General features: G+C 37.8%; 1 protein-coding gene across 2 annotated transcripts in view; it reads right to left on the minus strand.

Moving 5' to 3' along the window:
• The window catches only part of LOC131845151 (microtubule-associated protein futsch), a 93,879-nt gene that overhangs the window by 1,844 nt on the left and 67,623 nt on the right, over positions 1-24,412 (minus strand). Inside the window, exons 11-16 of one of the 2 annotated variants that reach the window (XM_059194186.1) lie at positions 21,824-21,922; positions 11,735-11,810; positions 11,432-11,509; positions 7,783-7,875; positions 6,466-6,556; positions 5,273-5,411 (exon numbers count right to left, since the gene is read on the minus strand). In XM_059194186.1, the coding sequence (XP_059050169.1) occupies positions 5,273-5,411; positions 6,466-6,556; positions 7,783-7,875; positions 11,432-11,509; positions 11,735-11,810; positions 21,824-21,922 (576 nt within the window). The remainder of the gene's footprint in view (positions 1-5,272; positions 5,412-6,465; positions 6,557-7,782; positions 7,876-11,431; positions 11,510-11,734; positions 11,811-21,823; positions 21,923-24,412) is intronic. The other variant, XM_059194187.1, reaches the window with a different exon arrangement.

The following is a 24,412-nucleotide window of genomic DNA, read 5'->3' on the forward strand; positions in this document are numbered from 1 at the left end:
AATACAAAAATATTCTATCAACTACAACGGTGCCGTTTTACTTTTTGCTCGTCATCTTGATCTCCATCCTTCACATTAATATTTCTTTTATATTTTAAACTTTTAATTAAAAATTTTTGTTAGATTGTATAATTTTGTGTCGATTAATAAAGACTTTGAATTTGAAATATACTTTTAATGATGCAATAAAGATATTTAATAAAAAAAATGATCTAATTAAAAAAACACCTATAGATATATTTAGCATATAATATTGTTTTATCAGACAGTAAGGACTGGTCTAGTAAATTATAAAGTTTTAGAATAGAATAGAATACATTTTTTTTTTATTCAAATAACAAAAATTTTAAGCACTTTTGAATAGTCATACATTTTTAATCTATTTCCTAATGCACTTGAATTATCTCTTGTGAGAAAAATACGAGATTTTTTATTAGATTACCGTTTACGTGTTTGTTATCTAGATCTCCTTAACATTGTCTCTCAGTGTTGATAGGTAATGTGGAAATTATATAATCTAAAGTGTAACTACTTGTCATTACGGAAACATTTTTATTATCCGAACGGTAAACAACATTATTAAATGATGTATCTAGTGATTTAATTTCCGGCTTAGCACGGATGCGTTACAAATCTTTAAATTTATCGGCTTGTTCTATACCAGTTATACCTAAAGTAGTCTATATCGAGCAGTGGTCTATGATAAACTGCGACGGGTCTACGACAGAGGTCATCTTGTTGTTTTTACTTTATGTTTTTAACACTAAACTTTACTACAGTTAGAAATTTACAAAAAAAAAAACAATATCAGGTAAAAATGGAGGGTGTATCCAAAACCTAAAAATATGGTAAGGTGTTACAACACAAAAAAGTTTGGGAAGCTCTGTTCTATACTATAACACGCAAGTTTTATACATATAAACCTTCCTCTTGAATCACTCTATCTATTGCTGAAAACTGTATTAAAATCTATCGTGTAGTATAAAAGATCTAAGTGACGCAACTTCATTTTGTACTATGTAAAGAGTTCTTCATGAAAAGCTAAACATATTTTAGTTATGAAACCGTTTTGTACATTTTTCGGACAGGCAACACTGACTATACTGATTGTGAATGACAGTTGTGATTTTTTTTTATTTATACATTTGGATAACAGCTCTAATGTAAGTAATATGCAGTTCAATTTTATATGTTGGTTGTTACATGGTCTTTATTTGTAACGAATTTCCTGTGTAAACAGACCTGAAGGAATCTTAGATTATTAAACAGTTTTGTACATTTTTCGAACAGGCAACACTACTATACTGATTGTGAATGACAGTGATTTTATTTTATATTTTTGGATATCAGCTCTAATGTAAGTAATATACAGTTCAAATTATATCTTGGTAGTTACATGGTCTTTATTTGTAACGAATTTCCTGTGTAAACAGACCTGAAGGAATCTTAGATTATTAAACCGTTTTGTCCATTTTTCGAACAGACAACACTACTATACTGATTGTGAATGACAGTGATTTTATTTTATATTTTTGGATAACAGTTCTAATGTAAGTAATATACAGTTCAAATCATATGTTGGTAGTTACATGGTCTTTATTTGTAACGAATTTCCTGTATAAACAGACCGGAAGGAATCTTATATTATTAAACCGTTTTGTTCATTTTTGGACAGGCAACACTGACTATACTGATTGTGATTGACATTCGTGATTTTTTAACTGACTGGTTATCCAATAACAGCTCTAATGTAAGTATTATACAGTTCAATTTTATATGTTGGTAGTTACGAATTTCCTGTGTAAACAGACTTGTATGAATCTTAGATTTTATACATTTTCTTATATTGTATAATAATAGTTTATATTGCATTTACAATTGTGAAAGTTATTGAAATAAAAACATTTGAAAACAATATTAATTAAATAATGCTTTCGAAGAATTTGTGTGTACAGTGGCGTAACTATATCGTTGGGCCCGTGGCGAATTCACCGGAACCCCTTCTCCTAATATTAAGAAGCACTTAAAACGTTAAGGACCGCATGCCCGCCGGTGGATCACTCCGCAACGAAAGTGATTTACACGTTGCGATCGGGTTATCACCCGTGGGCACTTTAAATAATTGAAAAATGAAATAAATCTAGGGATTAAGTAATGTCTACCTCAAATTATTGTACACTAAAAACATATTTAAAAAATAATACACGTAATCTGTACACACTATATAAATAAAATTGGAGCGTCTGTTTGTAATATTGAAATAACAGTTTTTTACTACATGCATATGAATATAAATACGGTACATATACCAAAATAACATTTTTTACAATTTTTGTCTGTCTGTCTGTTTGTTCCGGCTAATCTCTGAAATGGCTGGACCGATTTTGACGGGACTTTTATTGGCAGGAAGCTGATGTAACTTAGGTTACTTTTATTTTAGAAAAATAAAGTTAAAAAAAACGAAGTTTGTGTTAAAAATAATTATTTTTTATACATATAAATAAAATTGGAGTGTCTGTTTGTAATATAGAAATAACCGTTTTTTACTACATGCATATGAATATAAATTCGGGAACAGCTAGACTGTAATGAAAAAAGTTGGGAGTTAGAATTCTCCACTAATTTCCCTTTTCGGCTGGGGGTACGCGGTATTTTGCCGACTTGTTATCCTGTAGTTACGCCACTGCATTTCTAGCTCAAATCAGAATGCGCTAGTATTCTAGAAATTAGTGATATCTACAAAATGTATGCAGTAGATATCATTATACAAATCGCATGTCTAGTACAATAATGGCGTAATTCAGAAATTAGAAATTTTAGAAATTAGTCTTAAATACCACAGTTATAAAGTGGACTTTCCAAAATTTGTAATTTTTGAGTTAAGCCAGTATTATAATAAGTGTGCGAAGTGTCTATATTTAATATTGACTCAAGTGGAAATAGTCTCGTTAATTTCACCTTCAAGAATTATTTTAATCAACACATTCCATGCAAATGTCTCTATTTTCTGCACACAATTTATAATAATATTCAAGTCATGCTCATAATACATTATTTATATTATTAACCGTGTCTTACTTGAATAATTTTATGGTAAATAAAGGTATTTATTTAGCTTAGACAGCTCGTGACCACGGCTAGTGCAACCTAGTCCAAACGTCGAGAGAGGTAAATACCTTTATTTACCTATTATTAACCAGGTCTTGACTTGAATAATTTTATGGCAAATAAAGATATTTAGCTTAGTCAGCTCGTGACCACGGCTCGTCGAAACGTCGATAGAGGTAAATACCTTTATTTACCTATTATTAACTAGGTCTTGACTTGAATAATTATATGGCAATTAAAGATATTTAGCTTAGTCAGCTCGTGACCACGGCTCATTGAAACGTCGATAGAGGTAAATACCTTTGTTTACCTAGCATTAACCAGATCTTGACATGAATAATTTTATGGCAAATAAAGGTATTTATTCAGCTTAGACAGCTCGTGACCACGGCTAGTGCAACCTAGTCGAAACGTCGAGAGAGGTAAATACCTTTATTTACCTATTATTAACCAGGTCTTAACTTGAATAATTTTATGGCAAATAAAGGTATTTCTTCAGCTCAGACAGCTCGTCACCACGGCTAGTGCAACCTAGTCGAAACGTCGAGAGGTAATACCTTTTATTTACCATAAAATTATTTGTGTTAAGACCCGGTTAATAATATAAATAATGTATAATAAACACGGAAAGTTTAAAACCATGCTCATAATATTCAAAATTTGTTAGTTTTTAATTTTTATTGTTAACTTTTTTTCACACATTTTTATATTATATAATAATTTCACTATATATGTAAGTTAAATGTATATTATATGTAACCAAAGTCGTATTATTTGGTAGTTTATAGTATTGAAGTATAGTACATACATTAATTAAGTATAAACATATATATATGTACATAACAGAAGTACAGCGAACACGAAGCATCAGAAGAAGCATGAGTCGTGTAGTGAGCGGTGACACAGTGTAACTCACGCAGTAGTTCAAAACCAATTTATCAACGAACAAGTTGAAATGCTGTATAGCGTTTTATATAGTCATTATTAAATTAATTTTGCCTATCTATACATATAAATAAAATTGGAGTGTCTGTTTGTAATATTGAAATAACCGTTTTTTCTTACAATGAATATAAATAATATATTCATTGTAAGAAAAAACGGTTACACATATATATATATAAATACGGTACAGACATCAAAATAATATTTTTTACAATTTTTGTCTGTCTGTTTGTTTGTTTCGGCTAATCTCTGGAATGACTGGGCCGATATTGACGGGACTTTATTTGGCAGGTAGCTGATGTAATAAGGAGTATAAAATTGAAATTCTTTTATTATCTAAAAGTTAAATTCCACGCGGACGAAGTCGCGGGAACAGCTAGTAAAAAATATAAATCTGGCACTGATGTTTATGCGTATACAGCTATAAAATAATTTGGTTGGATTTGAACATACTGACGTTAGTTTCCACTGTGGTGGACGGTAGTCGGTGGTAATTGTTGGTGGTAGGTCGGTGTCGCGGGTGTTAAGTGTGCTAATCGCGGCATGCCACAGGGTAAAAACATCACGCGGTAGATGGTACCGTTACGTGCGCCCTTACGCCCTCGCTCATCATAGATGCAATTTCCCAAATTATATATATACAGGGTGTTCCAGAACTCAACATCAAGCCGAAATGTGGTTATAGGGTGGATTGTAAATGTCCATAATTTCCAAACTGCATTGGATTTTTTTCATGATCTTTACAATCAATCCTATTACCTCGTTTCGGCTTGACGTTGAGTTCTGGGACACCCTGTATATATTCTTTTTAATATAATCTGTTAAATATACATCCGTTACGTGGTAACGTCCCAGTACGTTTTATTTAAGAGTTACATTGAAACATTACAACACAATCTATCTACTTTTAATGTGACAACTTACAACTCTGAGTTAGATATTTTATTGTTTTATATTTAGTAAACAATTTTAGCGTATCCTATAAAAAATACTTAATTCAAAATTAATTTTTAATGAGTAAATAAAATTATTTTCGTCTATTTGTTTATATTATATTACGCACTGTTATTTCTATGGAAACAAACGCCAAAATTGTTTACTAAACATGCCACGTATAAGAAACAGACACTTAGTGGGGATCAGGCAAGTGGTTGCGAAACGTAGTGGGTCGTGGGCGTGGGTCGTGGGTCGTGGGGCGGGGGGTCGGTGCGGGGTGTACCTCGTAGTCTCGAGTCTTGTCGCGACACCATTGCAGCAGCCGCTCTTTAATCGTGAGCGCGCTGCAGGCCACCGTGGGGTCCGTGAACTTGAAGTAAGGCTGCGACGGAGAGCCCGGGCTCTGCGGCGTCTTGGGCGAGCTACAACGGGGGCTCACGTTAGTCTCGCTCGCGACTCTAGTTCGCGGCGCTCGACGTACTGCCGATCGGTATTAGTCTGTGCCGGGGTTGCCAGATGGCCGGGAAATCTGAGATTGTCCCGGAATTTTGCGTCTTGTCCCGTGTCCTTAGATTTTACTGTCCCGAATCAGAAAACCTACTTGATTTGTAACCAAACAATAACTAACGACAAATTTAGATTTAGATAGGTAGAATACAAATGTGCTCGATTTGTTTTTATTTTACGCACCAACAAAACTAAATTCATGAAAGGAAGATATTGTTATTTTTTTCAGTTTATTTACAGTTTTCATTTTCTACCTAAGTTTAAATTTATTGATAAGCACTTAGCTTGTTCAATTTTATTTAAATTTAATATGTTGATTTACTAACAAAGTTTTAATATCTTAAAATTATAACTGGCGTTAATTACCTTTTCAAATACAAATATAAATCGTTTCGAAATAAAAAAAAAACTAAGATACTGTTTACTACGGCCACGAGCCGACATCATTGTCGTAGAATTGTCCAGGATTTTATTTTCTATCTGGCAACCCCAGACCGTGCGTTGACAATCACGTGCTCGAACGCGCTGTGCCATTAGCTAGCGAATCGCATGTTATTTACATGTTTATCGCGTGTGATTCATTATCTACTATGTTAAGCGATTGCCGATTGAATTAACCAATTAATGGGATAAGTACACACGATTGTTTTTTATGTATTATGTACTTATTCTAAAATGATGCTTGTCATGATTATATAAGGTATAATTTGTAATAAAGCGGCTACTGTAGGTAAAATGTTAATTCATATATCATATTGAATATTTACGTGTTCCTTATTGGTATCCACAGATATGGCTGCCAACATAAATAAATATATTAAATAAATACCAAGCGAATAGATTTTATACTAAATATACAGATAAACGTCTCTTATATATTTTTCATAATAAGTTATAGATAATAAATAGGTCTGTATGTACGGAGATGTTGTTCCGTGGTCAGGATGAGGGGTCTGGTGTGGTACTCACCTGGGACTGTTAACTGAATTTTGTTTCTCGAGCTGGCGGAATTTGGCAAAGGGGGACACCTTGGGCGCCGGCCGGCTCACGTTCTCCAGCACTGCGGAGAACAATAAAGTCATGTAGTTCTGGTGTACAATGTTGCGGGTGAATGATACGATGTTGTTGGTCGAGGCGATGTATATTACAGATGATAATAAACTGACAATATGTACATAGAAATAATGACCTTATATACGAAATAACAATAGGAAAATGTAAGGTGGGGTGACACAGTTTAGACACAGCAGTGCCTAGTAGACAATATTGGATTTGTCTTACTAGACATTATTAAATGCAATTATTATTTTGATGTATCTAGGTGACTGTGTCCCATATACAACACCATAAGGCAGAGGCATCAAAATCAGTTTTGAATAGGGCCAAATAAATAATAACAAATGTACTAAATTATTACAACATTTTATATATTAAACTAGTAGACTAGGCCACGCGTGATGTGACTAAGGTTAAGTACATTGCGACTATAAATTGAGATGTAAGTTACCCAAACTTTCAAGTTGGATCAAATTGGACACAATGTGCAAATCATATTTGGAAGCGGTTCTGTAGTTTAGGAGTCCATCGTGGACAAACAACGTGACACGTAATGTTTGATTCCTGGCGAATTTGTCACGATAAGCTGTCTGGACTTCATGCTTACCTTATCATCCTCCACTGGTGGTTCTTTAGCGTACATAGGTGCACTATTCCATTATCATTGTTAAAAATAATATATAACAAACCTATCTCTTTACAAGACTAGGATTTGTATTTAGATTTAGATAGACTTTGTAAAAAGTCGTCTACGTGAAAACTTCTATTTCTCCAACTGTGGCTACCAAGGAAAGTAAGATATGTTGAGTTGAAGGGTAATGTTGAGGTTTTATGTACAATTCTTTTTTATGTCAATATTTTAAAAAAGAGAGAATGTCGTATTTTTTTGTGTCAAATTAAATATTTAGAAATTTTTGCAATAAACATATTTTTTCTATTCAGCTTTTCTATTAGTATTTTCTTTTCCTAAAACGAGCCGTCCACAGGTAATATAACGAAGTGATATTATAGGATTTGAAGGCATGACTTCTTAGCAGTCTGGAATGGCAACGCATGAGTGGTATCATGGTTACCATATAATAATGTGCGTGCTACTGTCTGTGTATATAGGCGTCGGTTACCATTCTCTACATAGCCTGATAGTGAGTGGTAACCGATTCTGACCGGTTATCAGTTTTATCGCGAGTGGAAAGGTATTGATTCTGCTGTAGCACCTAAGTTTTGTATTACCTTTGGATGTTTTAGTGGTGGTGCTACTGCTAACGGTTTTCTCGGATGAGTTCCTCCTCACGCTCGATGTCACAGTGGTTACTTTTTCTTCCTCTGGAAATTAAAACAAACACCTCTTTAGTTCGTCGGCCGCCCCCGCTACACAGTCTAACACTAAGTCGAAACACTTCAACACAATCAGCAAGACAGTACAGAGATACTTATAAGCTATTAGTCAAAATAACACGGTTACAGGGCTAGATGAAATGAATTCAGATTATTGCAGATGTTACAATTACAACGAGTATATACAACGACGTGAGGCGGGTGTCGGTGCCGGGGTCACGGGGGTCGGGGGTCGGGGGTCGGGGGTCGGGGGTCGGGGGTCAGGGTGGGGGTCATGCGGCGGACACGGGCGCAGGCAAGCGGCAGGCAGCCCACACACACACGACTCACGCGCGTCTCGCTCGTCTCCCGCTCCTAACTAGTGGAATGTGCGCGCGGCGCTACGCGAGCGCCGACACCAGGTCCTCGAACGCGTCGTCCGCGTTGCTCTCGTCGAGGAACTGCAGCTCCGACACCGCGGGCATGGTGCGGCTGCGGCCCAGCGAGTACGGCTGGCCGTGAGACGCGCGCCCGGCCCGCGCGCGCACGTGCGCCGCCTGCGACTTGTTCGCCGCCGTCTGCCCGCCGAAGTAAGCTTCCACAGTCCTCTTTTTCTCGCCGACGTCGTCCCGGGCGATGCCGCCCTCGTAAAGCTTGGGCACGGCCAGCAGGTGCATCGACTTGGCGCGCGACACCACGCGTCTCGGAGACGACGACTTGGGCGCTCGGTCCGCGATCTGGTGCCAGGATCCGGATCTGCTGAGCGGGCTGGAGCCGCTGGCGGGGGACTCGCTCGACGACACGGACTCGCGGGACGCGGCGAGCGCGGGGCTGCGCCCGCCCGGGGGCGGGGCCGCGCGGGCGTGCAGGGGTTCGAGCGGGGAGAGGGGAGAGGGGCCGTTCTGTGCGGGGGCCCGTACCTGGTTCCGCGCGACGTTCTTCTTGCGGTCGCCGTGCGCGCCCGCCTCGCGCTTCGGCAGCGACAGCTTGTCGAGTACTCCCTTGAGGTTGTCCGCGCCGCGGCGCTCGTCGTCGTGCCGCGTGCGGACGCCGGCGGTGATGGTGGCCGCTCCCCGCACGGGGCCCCGCATCACTTTAGTTACGACGCTTCCGTGCTCCGTAGTCGGTCCGTCGTCACTACCGTTTACGTACGAGTCCCCGTTCTGGTGTACGTGCGGACCTTTATTTCTAGGGGAATATGAGTGGTTGGGTGTCCGCGTGTGTGTATGATTATTTGGCGAATGTGTATAATTGTTTCGATCGTTCTCATTCATGACCACATCCGGAAGATAATCTACTTTATGGGCTCGAGCTTTCTCGATATCTGGCGTCTGTTGGAGAGGTACGAAAGTCGATACTACGTTATTTGGCGTGTAGTCAGTGACCGTATAAGACGGAGGCGCAGGTGGCTTGCGCTCTTTAACCGAACGATGTCCGTTCGTTAGTAGCTCGGGTCTACTTCGCTGACGAATCTGTTTCTCATAAAATTCAATTTGCAGTTTCTGCGCATCCACTTTTCCCGGGAACGGAGTGGACCCGTAATTTTGTGAATCCATTTTTTGAGAAAACTGCTCAGGATTATAATTTTGGTTTTCGCCGTCGACTTTTTTGACCAATTCTGGAGCAGAGAGATTATTTTGACTCGGTATTGATTTTACTGGGTAATTTTGTATATGTGCTGGCGCGTGAGTCGGTGGAGTGGGAGGGTTAGAAACGAATGGTCGCTCTCTAAATGGCAATGCTGCAGGCGGTTGTGGAGGTTCAATATTTGCATTTTCAAACCTTGCAGCTGCGAGGCCGACCACTCGTCTAGGTTTATCAAAATCAGCAGTCGCCCATGGTACACTAGGAACTGGAGAACTGGGAGCGATAGGCTTCGGAGCAACAGGATAAGTAGGGGGAATCTCTGTCGTTGGAGATACTGCACTACTGAGTGATGGGGGGCTCCAAACGTGAGATGGTGCACTTGTGGGAGATACAATTTTCGCCGGTGGTTTGAATGCTGACATCGGTGCATGTGAAAACTGATTCACTGGAATTGGTTTAGCGACGAATTGTTTTACAGCTATCGGCCTTGTTGGTGATTGCGGCACTGGCGGGTGAGTGTGGGGCGACAAAGGCGTAGATGGTAGAGTAGGCGGTAGCTGTATTTGTGGTGATTGTAACTGCACTTGTGGTGGAAATTGTGCCTGCGGAGGAATGGTCACACGAGGTGGTTCCCGGCGTTCGTTGACCCACGGCGGCTTGACTACCTCCGTATTACTAACATCCGCAAGGAACTTGCGCGGACGAGGAGCAGAAACCGGAGTTTCCTCCGTTGTACGCCAAAATCTTTTAGCTGACGAAGCACTAGAAGACCTACTTTGATCGTCACGTTCACGGGTTTCAAATGTATGTTTTATGTTACCAAATCGATTACTCCAATTTGATTGCCCGTTAACGATGGTGCGATCATTTTCCTGATTTTTACGCATAAAAGCTACAAACTTCCTATCGTTCTCCGTTTGCGGAGTGAACTCGGGCACAAGTGGCGCGTGACGATTTCCACCTTCGTCGTCAGTGTCGCTGTCTATTTTATAACCTCCGAGAGGCCGTCCTATGTCTATAGTATTTGCGCGTTTCATGCGACTACGTTTGTTGTTATTGAAGCGATTAAGAGGTTTAGAGAAATCTTCTACTGTCGGAGGTGCAGCAAAATTGTATGTTGGCGGTAGTGGTTTATATAGCGGTGCTCGTTTAGGTTCTTCGCGTATTATTTGCTTCTTTGGTACAGTTGGAGCACTAACTGGTGGAGGAGATCGAGCGATAGGAGCGCGTCTCGTCGGCATTATTTCTCGTGCATCTTTTGCTTTGGCATCGAACTTATTAGCTATGGCAGCTATCCCACTCCTAGAGTCGTGCGGTCGTCGGGTCGGTGCCTCACGGGCCTGCGGGGGCTGTACTCCGTCAGCAAGCGAGTGACGGAAAAAGTCAGGTCTTTTGGGCCCCGAAGCTCGTCTCTCCACTATGTGTGCATCATGGTTCACTTTGGGAGCCACAAAACTGGCAGAGTGCTGAATTGGTGCCTGCTTCTGTCGCGGAGTCACTGCATTATGGTAACTGACCATTTCCTCATCTATGCTAGGTTTACGCTCGGGCGTAGAAGGCTCCTCGATACTATTGGCTGTGGACACAACAGATGGTGCGCCGGACGAAGACGTCGGTGGTTCTACGTTCTCAGCGTTCATCGATAGCTGGTCCCGGTCCACCAGTCGCCGTGCTTCGGCTAGCTCCTCGTGCGTGACACCAACAGTATGACGGTTGGCTCGATTGCGACGGCGTGGTTTTCTGCGGCAGCCGTCGAGTCGGTCGGCCGTGTCGAGGGCGTCCTCGAGACGGTCTGCCAGCGTGAGGAGCGCCCGCGCCTGGGGATGGTCGGCCGGGGGCGCCAGGGCGGCTCGGAGGCGCGCCAGCGAGCGGCGCACGTCGGCGACCACGTCAGCGCCGGCGGCCCCGAGCCCGGCCAGCAGGCGCTCGCCGCCGCTGCCCAGCAGCCCCTGCAGCAGCGGGAGGAGGAGAGACTCACCGCGTGCCGAGCTGCTCTCCGCGCTGTCGCCCTCCTCGCCGGCCGCCGCCAACGCCTCCGTTACGGCGCTCGCGCATGCTATGGACATAGTGTAATGACTTTAAATGTAGAGAATATTGCTATTAAATTGACACGATTTCTTAATAACTACGACTGATTTATTTTGTTACTTAAGTTTCTATATATTTATGTAACATTTGGCATTTGGCAGTTTGTATTCACACAAATTGGTAAAAATGTAATTCAGCAAGCAAACTCCTAAGTCGTTATTCTCCTTCTTCATCCTAACATAAATAGACTCACCTTCTTGCTCAGCCATCAGTGTGCGGAGACGCGCGCGCAGACGACGACGCTGCTCGTAATCACTGCACTCGTCCAACTGAAAAAAAAAATATTGTTGATTGGCAATAGAGAATAATACAATATACCTCGATATTACATTCCAGGCTTGTTACCTTAATTACTTATTTACTACGTACACTTAGATTGTGTTACGAACTACCTGCCAAGATTTTCTTGGGAGACAGCATGGGGATTTCCAATCCCCTTTCCCCCTCGTACACTTAGATTGTGTTACGAACTACCTGCCAAGATTTTCTTGGGAGACAGCATGGGGATTTCCAAGAAGGGTATATTAAGGTTTCTTAAGGGTCAGCAACAGCACGTGAATCCCCTGGTTTTTCCGGCGTCCATAGGCTATGGTAACCGTTTACCAGCAGATGCTTGTTTGCCACAAACGTAGTAAAAAAAAAGAAAAAAGGAAGTTAGACCTATAGATGCTATAGTAATAAATTAACTGATGATTTAATTTAGATGGTGGAAACATCAAACAAAATGATGGTATTAAATACATCACATTTAAAAATACAATTATAAAGAATACAGAGAAAGACCAAGGCAGAGATTCGTCGAGCAAAATAAAGACAAAATTGGAGTCGTGTCGTATTTAAAGAGCATGATGGAAGATCGTGGAACGTGGCAAGAGCTCCACCGACAAGAGCGTCGCTCATAAGTTATGAATGAATGAAAGAATATAGAATTTTGACACCACGCCTATACATATTAATACTATCAACTGATGTTTACTAAGTAGTTTTATGGCCCTGGAAATTCCATTACAGCCAAATAATGTTAATACTAAAAAAAGTGAAACCCGAGATACAGTTTATAAAATTTGACTCTTGAAGGGTAGGTTCTTTTCTGTTGGAAGAGTGTTTTATAATATTGATTTATTTTAGACCAGTAAAAATTGTGTAACATCATATTATAAATGCGAAAGTATCTCTGTCTGTCTGTCTCGCTTTCACGCCAAAACTACTCAACCGATTTAAATGAAAGTTGGTACATAGGTAGAAAGGACATAGGCTACTTTTTAATGCGAATAAACTTTCAACCCCTTACAACCCGTAAGGGGTTGAAAGGGAAGATGAAGGGTTCTATAGAAGTATCGTCATTTTTAAAACTAGGATCTTGAAACTTATTTTTTAGGCTGTTCATTAAATATAAATAAATATGACTAAGTTTCTAAAATTGTTACCCATAAAGGGGTAAAAAACAGGGGATGAAAATTTGTATAGAAAATTGTTACTTTTGAAGATGTAACGAGGTATCTTTTTTTTTGCCTTTTTTGGGTTAGATTATTAAATATTTTTTCTATATTTGGTCAAGGTCACTATTCCACGCAGATGAAGTCGAGAGCACAGCTAGTATATAATAATCCTTTCAAACAAAAATAAACACATATAATAATTTCAAACACAAAGTCAATTGTTTCTGAATTTCTGAAATAAAACCAATCTATTGTTAGAAATAAAACTGATCTGATGTATTGTTATTGGTAGCAGCAATATTGTCATATATACAAATGCAATGTGATGTAACTGATATGAGAAATGAAGTCTATCTGATATGAGAGTTATATCTAAATAGAGATAATATATACGTGCACTCGACTGCATCCTATCTGATGCTGGATTAGCATTTATGATAAGAGATCTGATTTCACATGACGTAGATACTGGTATCAGTATCACTAGATTGTCTGTGGTCCGGTAAGTGACCTTTCTGTTTATCTATTTTGTAAATTACTATGGTATTTTGCAAATATATAAATTTGATTTAATTTATTTAATAAGCAGAGTAATTATTAATGGTCGTAAACATATATAACAATACTAGCTGACCATGCAAACGTTGTTTTGGTATATAAATGAAATAAATAATATTAAAAATAGGGGTTCATGACAGAAGGTTGAAAATTTAGGGTTTAAAAAAAAATAGACAGACAAAAATTGTAAAAAATGTTATTTTGCTACCGTAATTATATTCATATGCATGTAGTAAAAAACTGTTATTTCAATATTACAAACAGACACTCCAATTTTATTTATATGTATAAATAGAAAACTGCTATTATACAACTATTATACAATAAAATGCTCCTGGATTTCTCGTCAAAAAGTCACAATTTATATATGAAACTAATTATACATCATTACATAGTATAAAACAAAGTCGCTGTCGCTGTCTGTCCGTTCCCTATGTATGCTTAAATCTATAAAACTACGCAACGGAGTTTGAAGCGGTTTTCTTTTATAGATAGAGTGTAATTAGTAAAAATCACGGGATCTTACCACGTTTTATATTTATTTGCTGAGTTCCAGTAGTAGCAACAAACGAAGTGTAAAGGTAGAGGCATATGTCTGCCCATAAAAAGATTTCATTTTCCATCTACCCGCTGCTCTTCAGTTTACCCGTGATCATGGTGGTTGAAACACTACCGAAATATCGGGAACTCAGCAAATAGATATAAAACGTGGTAAGATCCCGTGATTTTTACTAATTATATGTATAAATAATGACCGCGTCAAGTTTAAAACAGTATATAGATAGAGTGATTCAAGAGGAAGGTTTATATGTATAATATATGTACCTATGCGAAGCCGGGGTTGGTAACTAGTTTATTTATAAAACGAATTCATTGGAATCCTTAACTTACATGTAGCGACTGTAGACTCGTCAACATCTTAGCACTATGTTGATTATTATCACTTATTCACTTTTTATTAGTATGTATGTAATTTGAGATGAGATCGCGTGTGATTGTCGCGAGCGGCTGTGGTACAGTGACTCGCGCCTGCGCAGCTTCCATCTCTACGGTCCACGGATCACGCTTGGAAACCAGGGTTGTCACTACGAATATCTGTTGTAGGACTGTCTGTCATAATAATATCCGTTTATTTATTTACTAGTTGTTTCCTCGACTTCGTCCGCGTGGAGTTGACTTTTTTTTAATATTATCTTTTTATTTTTATCTTTAGCTTTAATATTACAAACAGACAATTCAATTTTATTTATATACCTTTATTTACCATAAAATTATTTGTGTTTTAATCTGTTTAATTATATTAATAACTAGCTGTACCCGATTTCGTCTGTGTGGAATTTAACTTTATATTTCTAAAATAAAAGTAGCCTAAGTTACTCCTTATTACATCAGCTACCTGCCAAAAAAAGTCCTGTCATAATCGGTCCAGCCATTACAGAGATTAGCCGGAACAAAGAGACAGACAGACAAAAATGGTAAAAAATGTTATTTTGGTGTATATACCGTATTTATATTCATATGCATGTAGTAAAAAACTGTTATTTCAATATGACAAACTGACACTCCAATTTTATTTATATGTATAGATGTATAGATTACAATCAATTGTTGTGACAAGGTGGTGTTTGAAATAGATATGACCTGTAATACAGATCACCAGGCCCCCGACCAAATGTACATAAAATATACTTTAGGTAAATTAATCTAAATTTGTTATCATTTAAAATTCGCGAAATTTAAAAAATAAGTAATGTTTTTTTTTATTTTATCATGTCTACAAATTTTTAAAATACTTTCCCCCTCGCCAGAGGGGTAATGAGGGGTTTGTGGGATTCTTACCCACTAAAAATCCACACAGTTTACCTAAGACCGCCACTGCCAAAGTCGCGAGGTTGCATTAGCATTCTACCGCGGTCTGGCCCTTTAGCCTTGTAAACGGTGTAGGGCGACCTATTCCGCCCTATTTAGGCTGAAGACCTACACGCTTAACCTCCGGGTCTATTTGGTTGAGTCGCTGCCTAACGAGTAAGAACCCTAGTTGTGTTAGAATAGCAATGACTCTAGCTACGTCCGTTTTTTTTTTATCAACACTTGTCAATTAGAATAGAATAGAATAGAAAATCATTTATTCAAATAAACTTACATTGAAGCACTTTTGAATAGTCATTACATTTTTTTTAAACTACCGCTCGTTCGGAAAGCTGTCTCATCACAAGAAAAACGAGCAAGAAACTTGCGTGTTGCTCTTTTAAATAATTTTATTATTACTTTACATTTTTAAGTTTAAGTGTGTGAATACAAACCACCAATTAGCACTAATTCAATTAAATACTCAAAAAGAAAAAGTATTGAATACATAACCAACTGGTTAAACAATTAATAAGAGGAAATCAGTCATAGTGATTAGAGCAGACCAGTCCCTACAAGCAGCACCCGTTCACGAGTATGACGGATGAGCCAGCCATCACTGCGCTCGACCGGAGATTTTACGGAGATCATAAAAATATGAATTTAGTTTTATAAGAAACTAGCGGATCCGGCGTACTTCGTAACGCCTAACAGATTCTTTAATTTTTTAATTTATTTAATACTTATTCTGCTATTAAGAGCGCCGGGATTTGTAGTAATATTATATAGATGCACATCAATGAGATATGTACATTTCAAGTGACATGCCTTCCCGGAACCTCTCTACTTACACTTGAACTATATGGTATGGTATTAAAGTTCAAATTGACTTCTAAGTATCATTAAGAATCGTTTGTATGGGATTACAGAAAAGCGTTGTTTTTAGGCATTTTTAGGTAATTTTTAAAATTTTTCTCTCCGTAAGAACCATCCTCGTACCTCCAGGAATATTCTAAAAAAAGAATTATCGAAATCGGTTAAGTAGTTCTCGAGATTAGCGCTTACCAACACATTTAGCGATTCATTTTTATATTATAGATAGTTAATTTTAAGGTTGGCAACCCTGCCGGAAACTGTAACTGTCCAACGTTCGCATTGTCCACGCACCGGAAGGGGCCGGGAGTGGAAAGCGGAAGTGGGTCTGCCCTAATTACTCATTACAGTTCTACACGACCTGTATTGGCATTCTGAAGTGTTTTATCCACTCATTTCACTTCACTCATAGCTTCACTTACACTCACTCGTATCCATTTGTCAAATATAAAGTTCCTACAGAGCTATCGAGTTTAGCTATATTTCTAAAAAAATCACTATTGCCTGTTTTACTTCCATCCCGCTCTCGAGCGTGTGGCGCTGCAGTCGCTATCAAGTTTTATAAATTCAAAATTCAAAATCATTTATTCATGTAGGACATTTTAGCAGCGAACGTAAAATTTTTTATATTATATTGTTTCTCTACCGTCCAGTTCAGTATATAGATCCAATTGAACTGGCAAGAAACTCAATTGAATTAGTTTTTTTTAAAGCCAGTTAATTTACAATATATATATAGGTGTCTATGTCTAAGATTAAATGAAAATCCCGTGCATGAACAACTATAGCCATGCACGCTCGTCATTCAAGTAATCGTTTAGTACAAATACAAAATACAAATAATCTTTATTCAAACGAACTTAATATAAGCACTTTTGAATAGTCAAGTTTTTTTAATCTACCGCTTATTCGGAATGCAGATTCATCACAAGAAGAATAAGCAAGAAACTTGTGTGTTGCTCTTTTAAATAAATATTGATTTACTTATATTTAATTAACAACAAGGATTAGGCATGCGACAATCAACATAGAAACCGCTACGCACTTAATCTCTGTTCAATCAGATAACATTGTCAGCGCTATGAATTTTAAGTTAGATATTTTCTACAAAAACATTATTATCATTTATAAAGTGAGTAATGAAATCTCACCATAGATCTCGCTTTAGAATTTCTAAGTGAGGCTTACAGAATAGCTCTATTGATCTCAATGCAGAGTTACAGATACGTCAGTTATCTATGTTTGATTACAGATTTTATGATTTGTTTATGGTTTATCTTGTTTGCGAGTATAGAATACACTTTGATCAAAGACTGGAATGTTCCCTAAATTCTGAGTTTATGTTCCTATTCGTTTGGATGTTTTTTTAAATGTTACTATAACAATTTCTGAATAAGAAATAGCCTATGTACATCCTCGTGATACATTCTTAGGAAATTTCATAGAAACTGTTCAATATTGCAGGGGTGAAAAGGTAGGCAAGAAACGGGATTGTCAGTAATGTGGACTGTTGACCCCATTGCTAGCAATGTCAGGCTGACCTCCACGCGAGTTCCCCTGGAAACCATCATGATAAATTTCTGGTGAATTTGCCACAATGGACTGACTGGCCTAACCTCATGCTCATCCTATTATCCTACTAGAGCCCCACCAGCGCAATTCCTTAGTGCAGGCATAACATTATCGTCCTTTAAAAATAAAAAGTGGTGAACAGGTACCAACTATACGAACATACAGATACACTTTTGAAATGTTTGTATATATCCATAAGTGCATCGTAGATTACTAGTTATAAGTCTTGTAATTTATGTCGCAAGTTTAAATTCGACATTAAACTTTGTGACCGATTCTGCAGTGAAACAAACGCCGACTAACAAGCAAATATAAAATCAAACGACAAACTAAATATAAAACCTGACTTCGTACAAAGTGTCCTGTGAACTTATTTTAATTACTGTGTATACCGTAGAGACTCGCAGGATTAAGATAGACGCGTTACCGCATGGGCTCGGTTCGAGTCCTCGCACGGTACAAATATTAGTATTTATGAGTACTATAAAGCATCTGAGACATTTCCAGGAGCCTAACAAATCGATTGACTAGATCAATTGATTGGTTAGGGTCCACAAACATACTTGTACATATGCTGATAAACACAGTACCCTGCTTCACATGAGCAGTCGGGTAAAAAGGGTTCGCCATTTACGAGCATTTTATGAGCAGTCGTGTAGACTGCTCATAAAATGCTGGTAAAGGATGATAAGTAAAATTTGTATACAATTATCATATCAAATGAAATCAAAAATAATTTATTCATATAGGACATTTGAGCCGTAATTTTTTTTTCTATTAACAATTTTTTTCTACCGTCCAGTTCTGTGTACTGACAGATTCAATTGATGTCTCTCAATCTATGCTAATATTATAAAGCTGAAGAGTTTGTTTGTTTGAACGCGCTAATCTCAGGAAACTACTGGGTCGAATTGAAAAATTCCTTTTTTGGACAGACCATTTGTCGAGGAAGGTTTCCTTATATAGTATAAAACAAAGTCGCTGTCGCTGTCTGTCGGCCCTATGTATGTATTTAATAGATAGAGTGATTCAAGAGGAATGTTTATATATATATTACATGTACACCCGTGCAAAGGCGGGGCGAGTAGCTAGTTAAGCTATATAACATTACGCTACGACCAATAGGAGCGGAGTTGCAGTGATAATTATTGTAAAAGGTAATAATAATAATCTCAGGACAATTCACACAGCGCCATCTATACCCAAGTTAAACTAGCTAAAGCTTGTATTATGGGTACTAGATAACTGATACATATACATAGATATATATTTTTTGTAAATACATACATATTATAAATAGAAAACATCCAGATCGATACAAACAATCATACTTATGAATGCAAATGTGTGCCGTGCGAGGAATCGAACCCGCGACCATCGGTCGTAAAGCGGTGTGCTAGACCACTAGACTACCGAGGTCGTCTAGGTGGAGAGATGAAACGCAGACGAAGTTGAGTGTAAGATAAGTTGTTTAAAACCTATGATTAGAGACAGTGTTTGCGCGCAATTTTTTCTAATAATAGTATGTAATCATGCGACTTGTCGAGGACTTACGCAATGGTCGATGATCCCTGCGCATGAGTCGGCCAATTTCGACCAGTTTCACCGTCCGCCGTCCGCCGTCCGCCGTCCGCCGTCCGCCGTCCGCCGTCCGAGTGGCAACGAAAGTGAGAGCTTAGCGAAGCTTTCTTTGATAATAAGTCTCGGCGACGTAATAGCAAATAATTAGCGGTTTAGACACAGACCGATGACTGGTTGTGCCCCGCGGGTGCGCTTGTTAATTTATAAGATATTTTCTGCATATTGCATCATTAGGAATTATTGAAAATGGTGTGACAAACAGTGTGTCGGACTCGGTGGTGTAGTGGTTTAGCACACCGGTTTACTTTCGTTGGTTGTGGGTTCAATTACTCGCATGGTATTAACATTTGTATATATTAGTATGATTGATTTTTGTTTTGCCATATAAACTAAAATCGCTATTTAAAAATAGAGGTTGGTGATAGAAGGGTGAAATTTTTTTTACAGCCCTATTATAGGCGTATTTTTAAAGCTGTCCCGGCAAACGTTGTTTTGCCATATAAATTAATAACGCTATAAAAATAGGGGTTGGTGATAGAAGGTGAAAATATAGGGTTGTAAGTATTTTTAATGACACATAACAAAAAAAAATATAAAACAAAAATTTTTGGCCAAAAAATAAAAATATAATGTTAGGGGTGGAAAGCCCTTACCACTTAGGGGTATAAAAATAGATAGTAGCCGATTCTCAGACCTACTGTATATGCATTTAAAATTTCATAAAAATCGGTCAAGCCGTTTCGGAGGAGTACGGTAACTAACATTGTGACACGAGAATTTTATATATATATATATAATGTAGATATTTACAAAAAATATATATGTATGTATTTATATCAGTTGTCTTGTACCCAAAAACACAAGTTCTGCTTAACTTGTCACTAGATAGCATTGTGTGAATTGTCTAGATTAATATTTGACAAAAAAGCGGTTTTATAATTAGTAATACATTATTCAGCCTTCTGTCAAGCCGGATGTTTGCTTTGTATGCCGGGCGAGGATTATAATTATGTATGTGTAAATTGCATAACGAGAATGATATGTGCTTTACGAGTATAGCGTAATACAAGTAGTTTAAAAAGCTATTATGGAATAATAGAATATTCTGCACATTTGCTCGTAAATTCTATATAATTGCACGGGTTTTCATTATACAAAGTAGCTTATAAAATAAAACACACGTGCGTTATAAACCCGAATAGTGAAGTTATATTCCATAACAGCACCCCTCTGATCGATCCCCCGTCCAATCCAAACGGGGATCGAAATTACGACAGTCTGAGCCGAGGTTCGAACCCCTAGTGGTGCCCTCAGACTAAAGTCGTATCCGTCAGACGGGAGTTGGCCTTCAGCCGCTCCATAAGTCCTTCCGCTGGTTTGAAATCCGATAGGGGCGAGTACTATCTGCATCAACCGGCCAATAGCGTTATTTAGATAGGGTTCTGAAAAATATACTAACTGTGCCGCGATTTCACCCGCGTTAAATTTCAATAAAAAACATAGACTATGTGTTAATCTGATGCGGAAGCTATATTCCTGTAAAGTTTCATCACAATCCGTTCAGTAGTTTTTGCATGAAAGAATAATAAACATTCATACTCACACACTTTCGTATTTATAATATTATATATTAATATGTACATAAAATTAACGACCTTGGTGGTCCAGCGGTCTAGTACACCGCTTTACGACCGATGGTCGCGGGTTCGATTCCTCGCATGGCACAAACATTTGTATTCCTGAGTATGATTGTTTGTATCGGTCTGGGTGTTTTCTATATATAATATGTATGTATGTATTTAAAATTAAAAAAAAATATCTATGTATTTGTATCAGTTATCTAGTACCCATAACACAAGCTTTAGCTAGCTTAACTTGGGTCTAGATGGCGCTGTGTGAATTGTCCTAAGATTATTATTACATATATATATATTTATTATATCTCCCTTTTTACGGGGGTAATATAGTCAAACACGCGGGCCTTAGCCAAGCATGGATGAGTTATGTGATGAAGATAGAAATTTTCTGACTATTCGGCATGTGTTTAGTATGACGGCTTTTTGTAATAGGTCTATTGTAGAGGAGGGGATGTGCAACGTGTCTAGGTGTTTAGATTATTATTATTATTATAATTAAGTCTATTTGAATGTTTTAATATTTGTATGTATTACAAATAGACTTTTTCTTATTGGCTTGTATTGGCTATTGTCAGGTGCATGGACCTGTAGCGCTGCGACCTACATAGATCTATTGTGCTCGCCCTTTTCAAAGTTCGCTACCAAGACCCGTCAGGGACAAGAATTGAAGGATATTCTTAGGAGCGATGGTTTTTATCTCCTCGGGAAAAAGTGTAAACTTTACAAAGGAGATATTTCGTTTATACATGAGTGGGCTACTACAGATGGACTTACAAGTTTCCGGAGCACGCGCTCGTCCCAGCACTGGTCTAGGTCGATGTGCTGCACGCTGCGCTCACTGGTCACCTTACCACCGCCGCTGCAGACTGTCTCCTGCGCAATACACAATACAGACTTATCACTACGACTCATTTAATCTTATTGTATATATATTTGACCCTTATGGGACACAGTCACCTAGATACATCAAAATAATAATACGAAGGACTTTTTGGTTGTCAAACGCAAAGGAAAAGTATTCACAATCAAGCGTGACGAAAAAGAAACAAATGTGTCAATAGATAGACTCAAGCCAGCATTCATAATAAACAACGAAGCAATTGCTGGCGAGGCAGAAACAGGACACCGCTCGTCAACAGCTGACATCCAACCTTTGAAAGTGACACGTTATGGACGCACATCTTATCCTACAGTGAGATTTAATTTGTAAAAAAAAAATATTTTATGAATTTATATTGTTCATAATTAACTTTTATAATTTTTTTGTGTGTAATATATATATTTTTTTCTCTCAAGGGGGGAATATCTATGGGACACAGTCACCTAGATACATCAAAATAATAATTGCATTTAATAATGTCTAGTAAGACAAATTCAATATTGTCTACTAGGCACTGCTGTATCTAAACTGTGTCACCCCACCTTACATTTTCCTATTTTTATTTAGTATATAAGATCATTATTTCTATGTATATATTGTCAGTTTATTATCATCTGTAATAATACATCGTCTCGACCAGCAACATCGTAATATTCACCCGCAACAACCCTAATAAATTAGTGCTGGTTGGTAGTTTGTATTCACACGTTTGGACTTGTAATATGTGAACATACAAGGATTATTTAAAAGAGGTACACACAAGTTTCTCGCTCGTTCTTCTTGTGATGAGACAGCTTTCCGAACGAGTGGTAGATTACAAAAAATTGTTATGACTATTCAAAAGTGCTTAAATTAAGTTTATTTGAATAAATGATTTTCTATTCTATTCTACAGTTACGATTTATTTACAAAGGGGACCAGTGACCCCATTATTATGACTAACAATGTAGGTACCATATCAGGTTGATCTCCAGTCCACGGGGAAACTGTCGTAGTTAATTCCTAGTGAATTAGCCACGATCAGTATACTGACATCACTTGATATCATCCTCGACTGGTGCCCTGACAGCGTATACCGTCAGCGTCAGGCTGGAGCAACATTTCAATATCTCTCATAAAAATTAGTAACTCCATTTAAAATCACATCACTACACTCGAACAGTGCGGTTTCAGAGGAGCTTCCTCCCGCGTACACTTAGGTTGTGGAATGAACTACCTGCCGAGGTTTTCTCACGAGACTACAGCATGGGGTTTTTGGAGAAGGGTTAAGGTTTCTTAAGAGTCGGCAACGCGCACGTAACACCCCTGGTGTTTCAGGCGTCCATAGGCTACGGTAACCATTTACCATCAGATGGGCCGTATGCCTGTTACCCACCATAGTAGTATAAAAAAATACCGTTACGATCTGGGTGAACAGTGTTACAACTACACTGAAAAACGATCAAAGACCGTTCACCGGATCGTTCAGTTCTATTCTGGTACTGAAAAACTATCGTAGTGAAAAAGACCTTGCGGAAATGGCAGAGGGCGCCCTTCGTACTTCTATTTTTATTTCACATTCTTAACGCAACAGCAATCTGAACTCAATAGTTAAAAACGTTATAAACAATTCTATACTAGGGATGTGACATACTGTATAAAATATATCGATTGTTAATTTATCGATACATTTTCATATATAATACGAAAATGAAAATTTATCGATAAATTTTCATATATAATATGAAAATATATCGATAAATTAACATTCGAATAAATAAAAATCTATATTACATATAAAAATACTTTTCAATAATTTAATTTTTAATTATCAAATACACAATGAACTGGTTAATAAGATTAAATCTTATTTAGTTAATAAACCAGTTTATAATAGTTAACCAGTTTATTGTTGACTCTACGGTATTAGTGCTAGTTGTTGGTTTGTATTCACACATTAAAACTTAAAAATGTAAAGTTACAACGATTATTTAAAAGAGCAACACGCGAGTTTCTTGTTCCTTCTTTTTCTTGTGACGAGACAGCTTCCCGAATGAGCGATAGAATAGTATACTGTACATAAGTGAAGAAATTTAAGTTTATTTTAATAATGCATTTTCAAGTGTAATCACATTTTTTTACCTTCTTGTTTATTTTACATCACGACTTGATTTTGATCTTTTAGACAGATTAAATAAAAAAATCGTGTGTGAAAAGAAACGATTTTAGTTTATGTGAGATACGAGAATCGATAAGCTAGATATTCTTTATTGAAATGAAAGCCGTAAAGATCGATAGATTAATCGATATTTTCAGGATCGATTATGTTTCCCCATCCCTATTGTGTAGTTCGTGGTGAACTAAATATGTGGGATACTTCGCAACCCTGCGGCTGGTGTGGTCAGAACTGGGTTAATTGTGTATATTGGATAGTGTTATTCAGTTGCAATATTACAAGCTGTTGATAGCACTATTTAGTGAGCTCTACATCAGCATTTTAATGT

Source organism: Achroia grisella, unplaced genomic scaffold (assembly GCF_030625045.1).
Source record: "Achroia grisella isolate CSIRO2021 unplaced genomic scaffold, CSIRO_AGI_Agris_v1 utg454, whole genome shotgun sequence".
NCBI lineage: Eukaryota > Metazoa > Arthropoda > Insecta > Lepidoptera > Pyralidae > Achroia > Achroia grisella.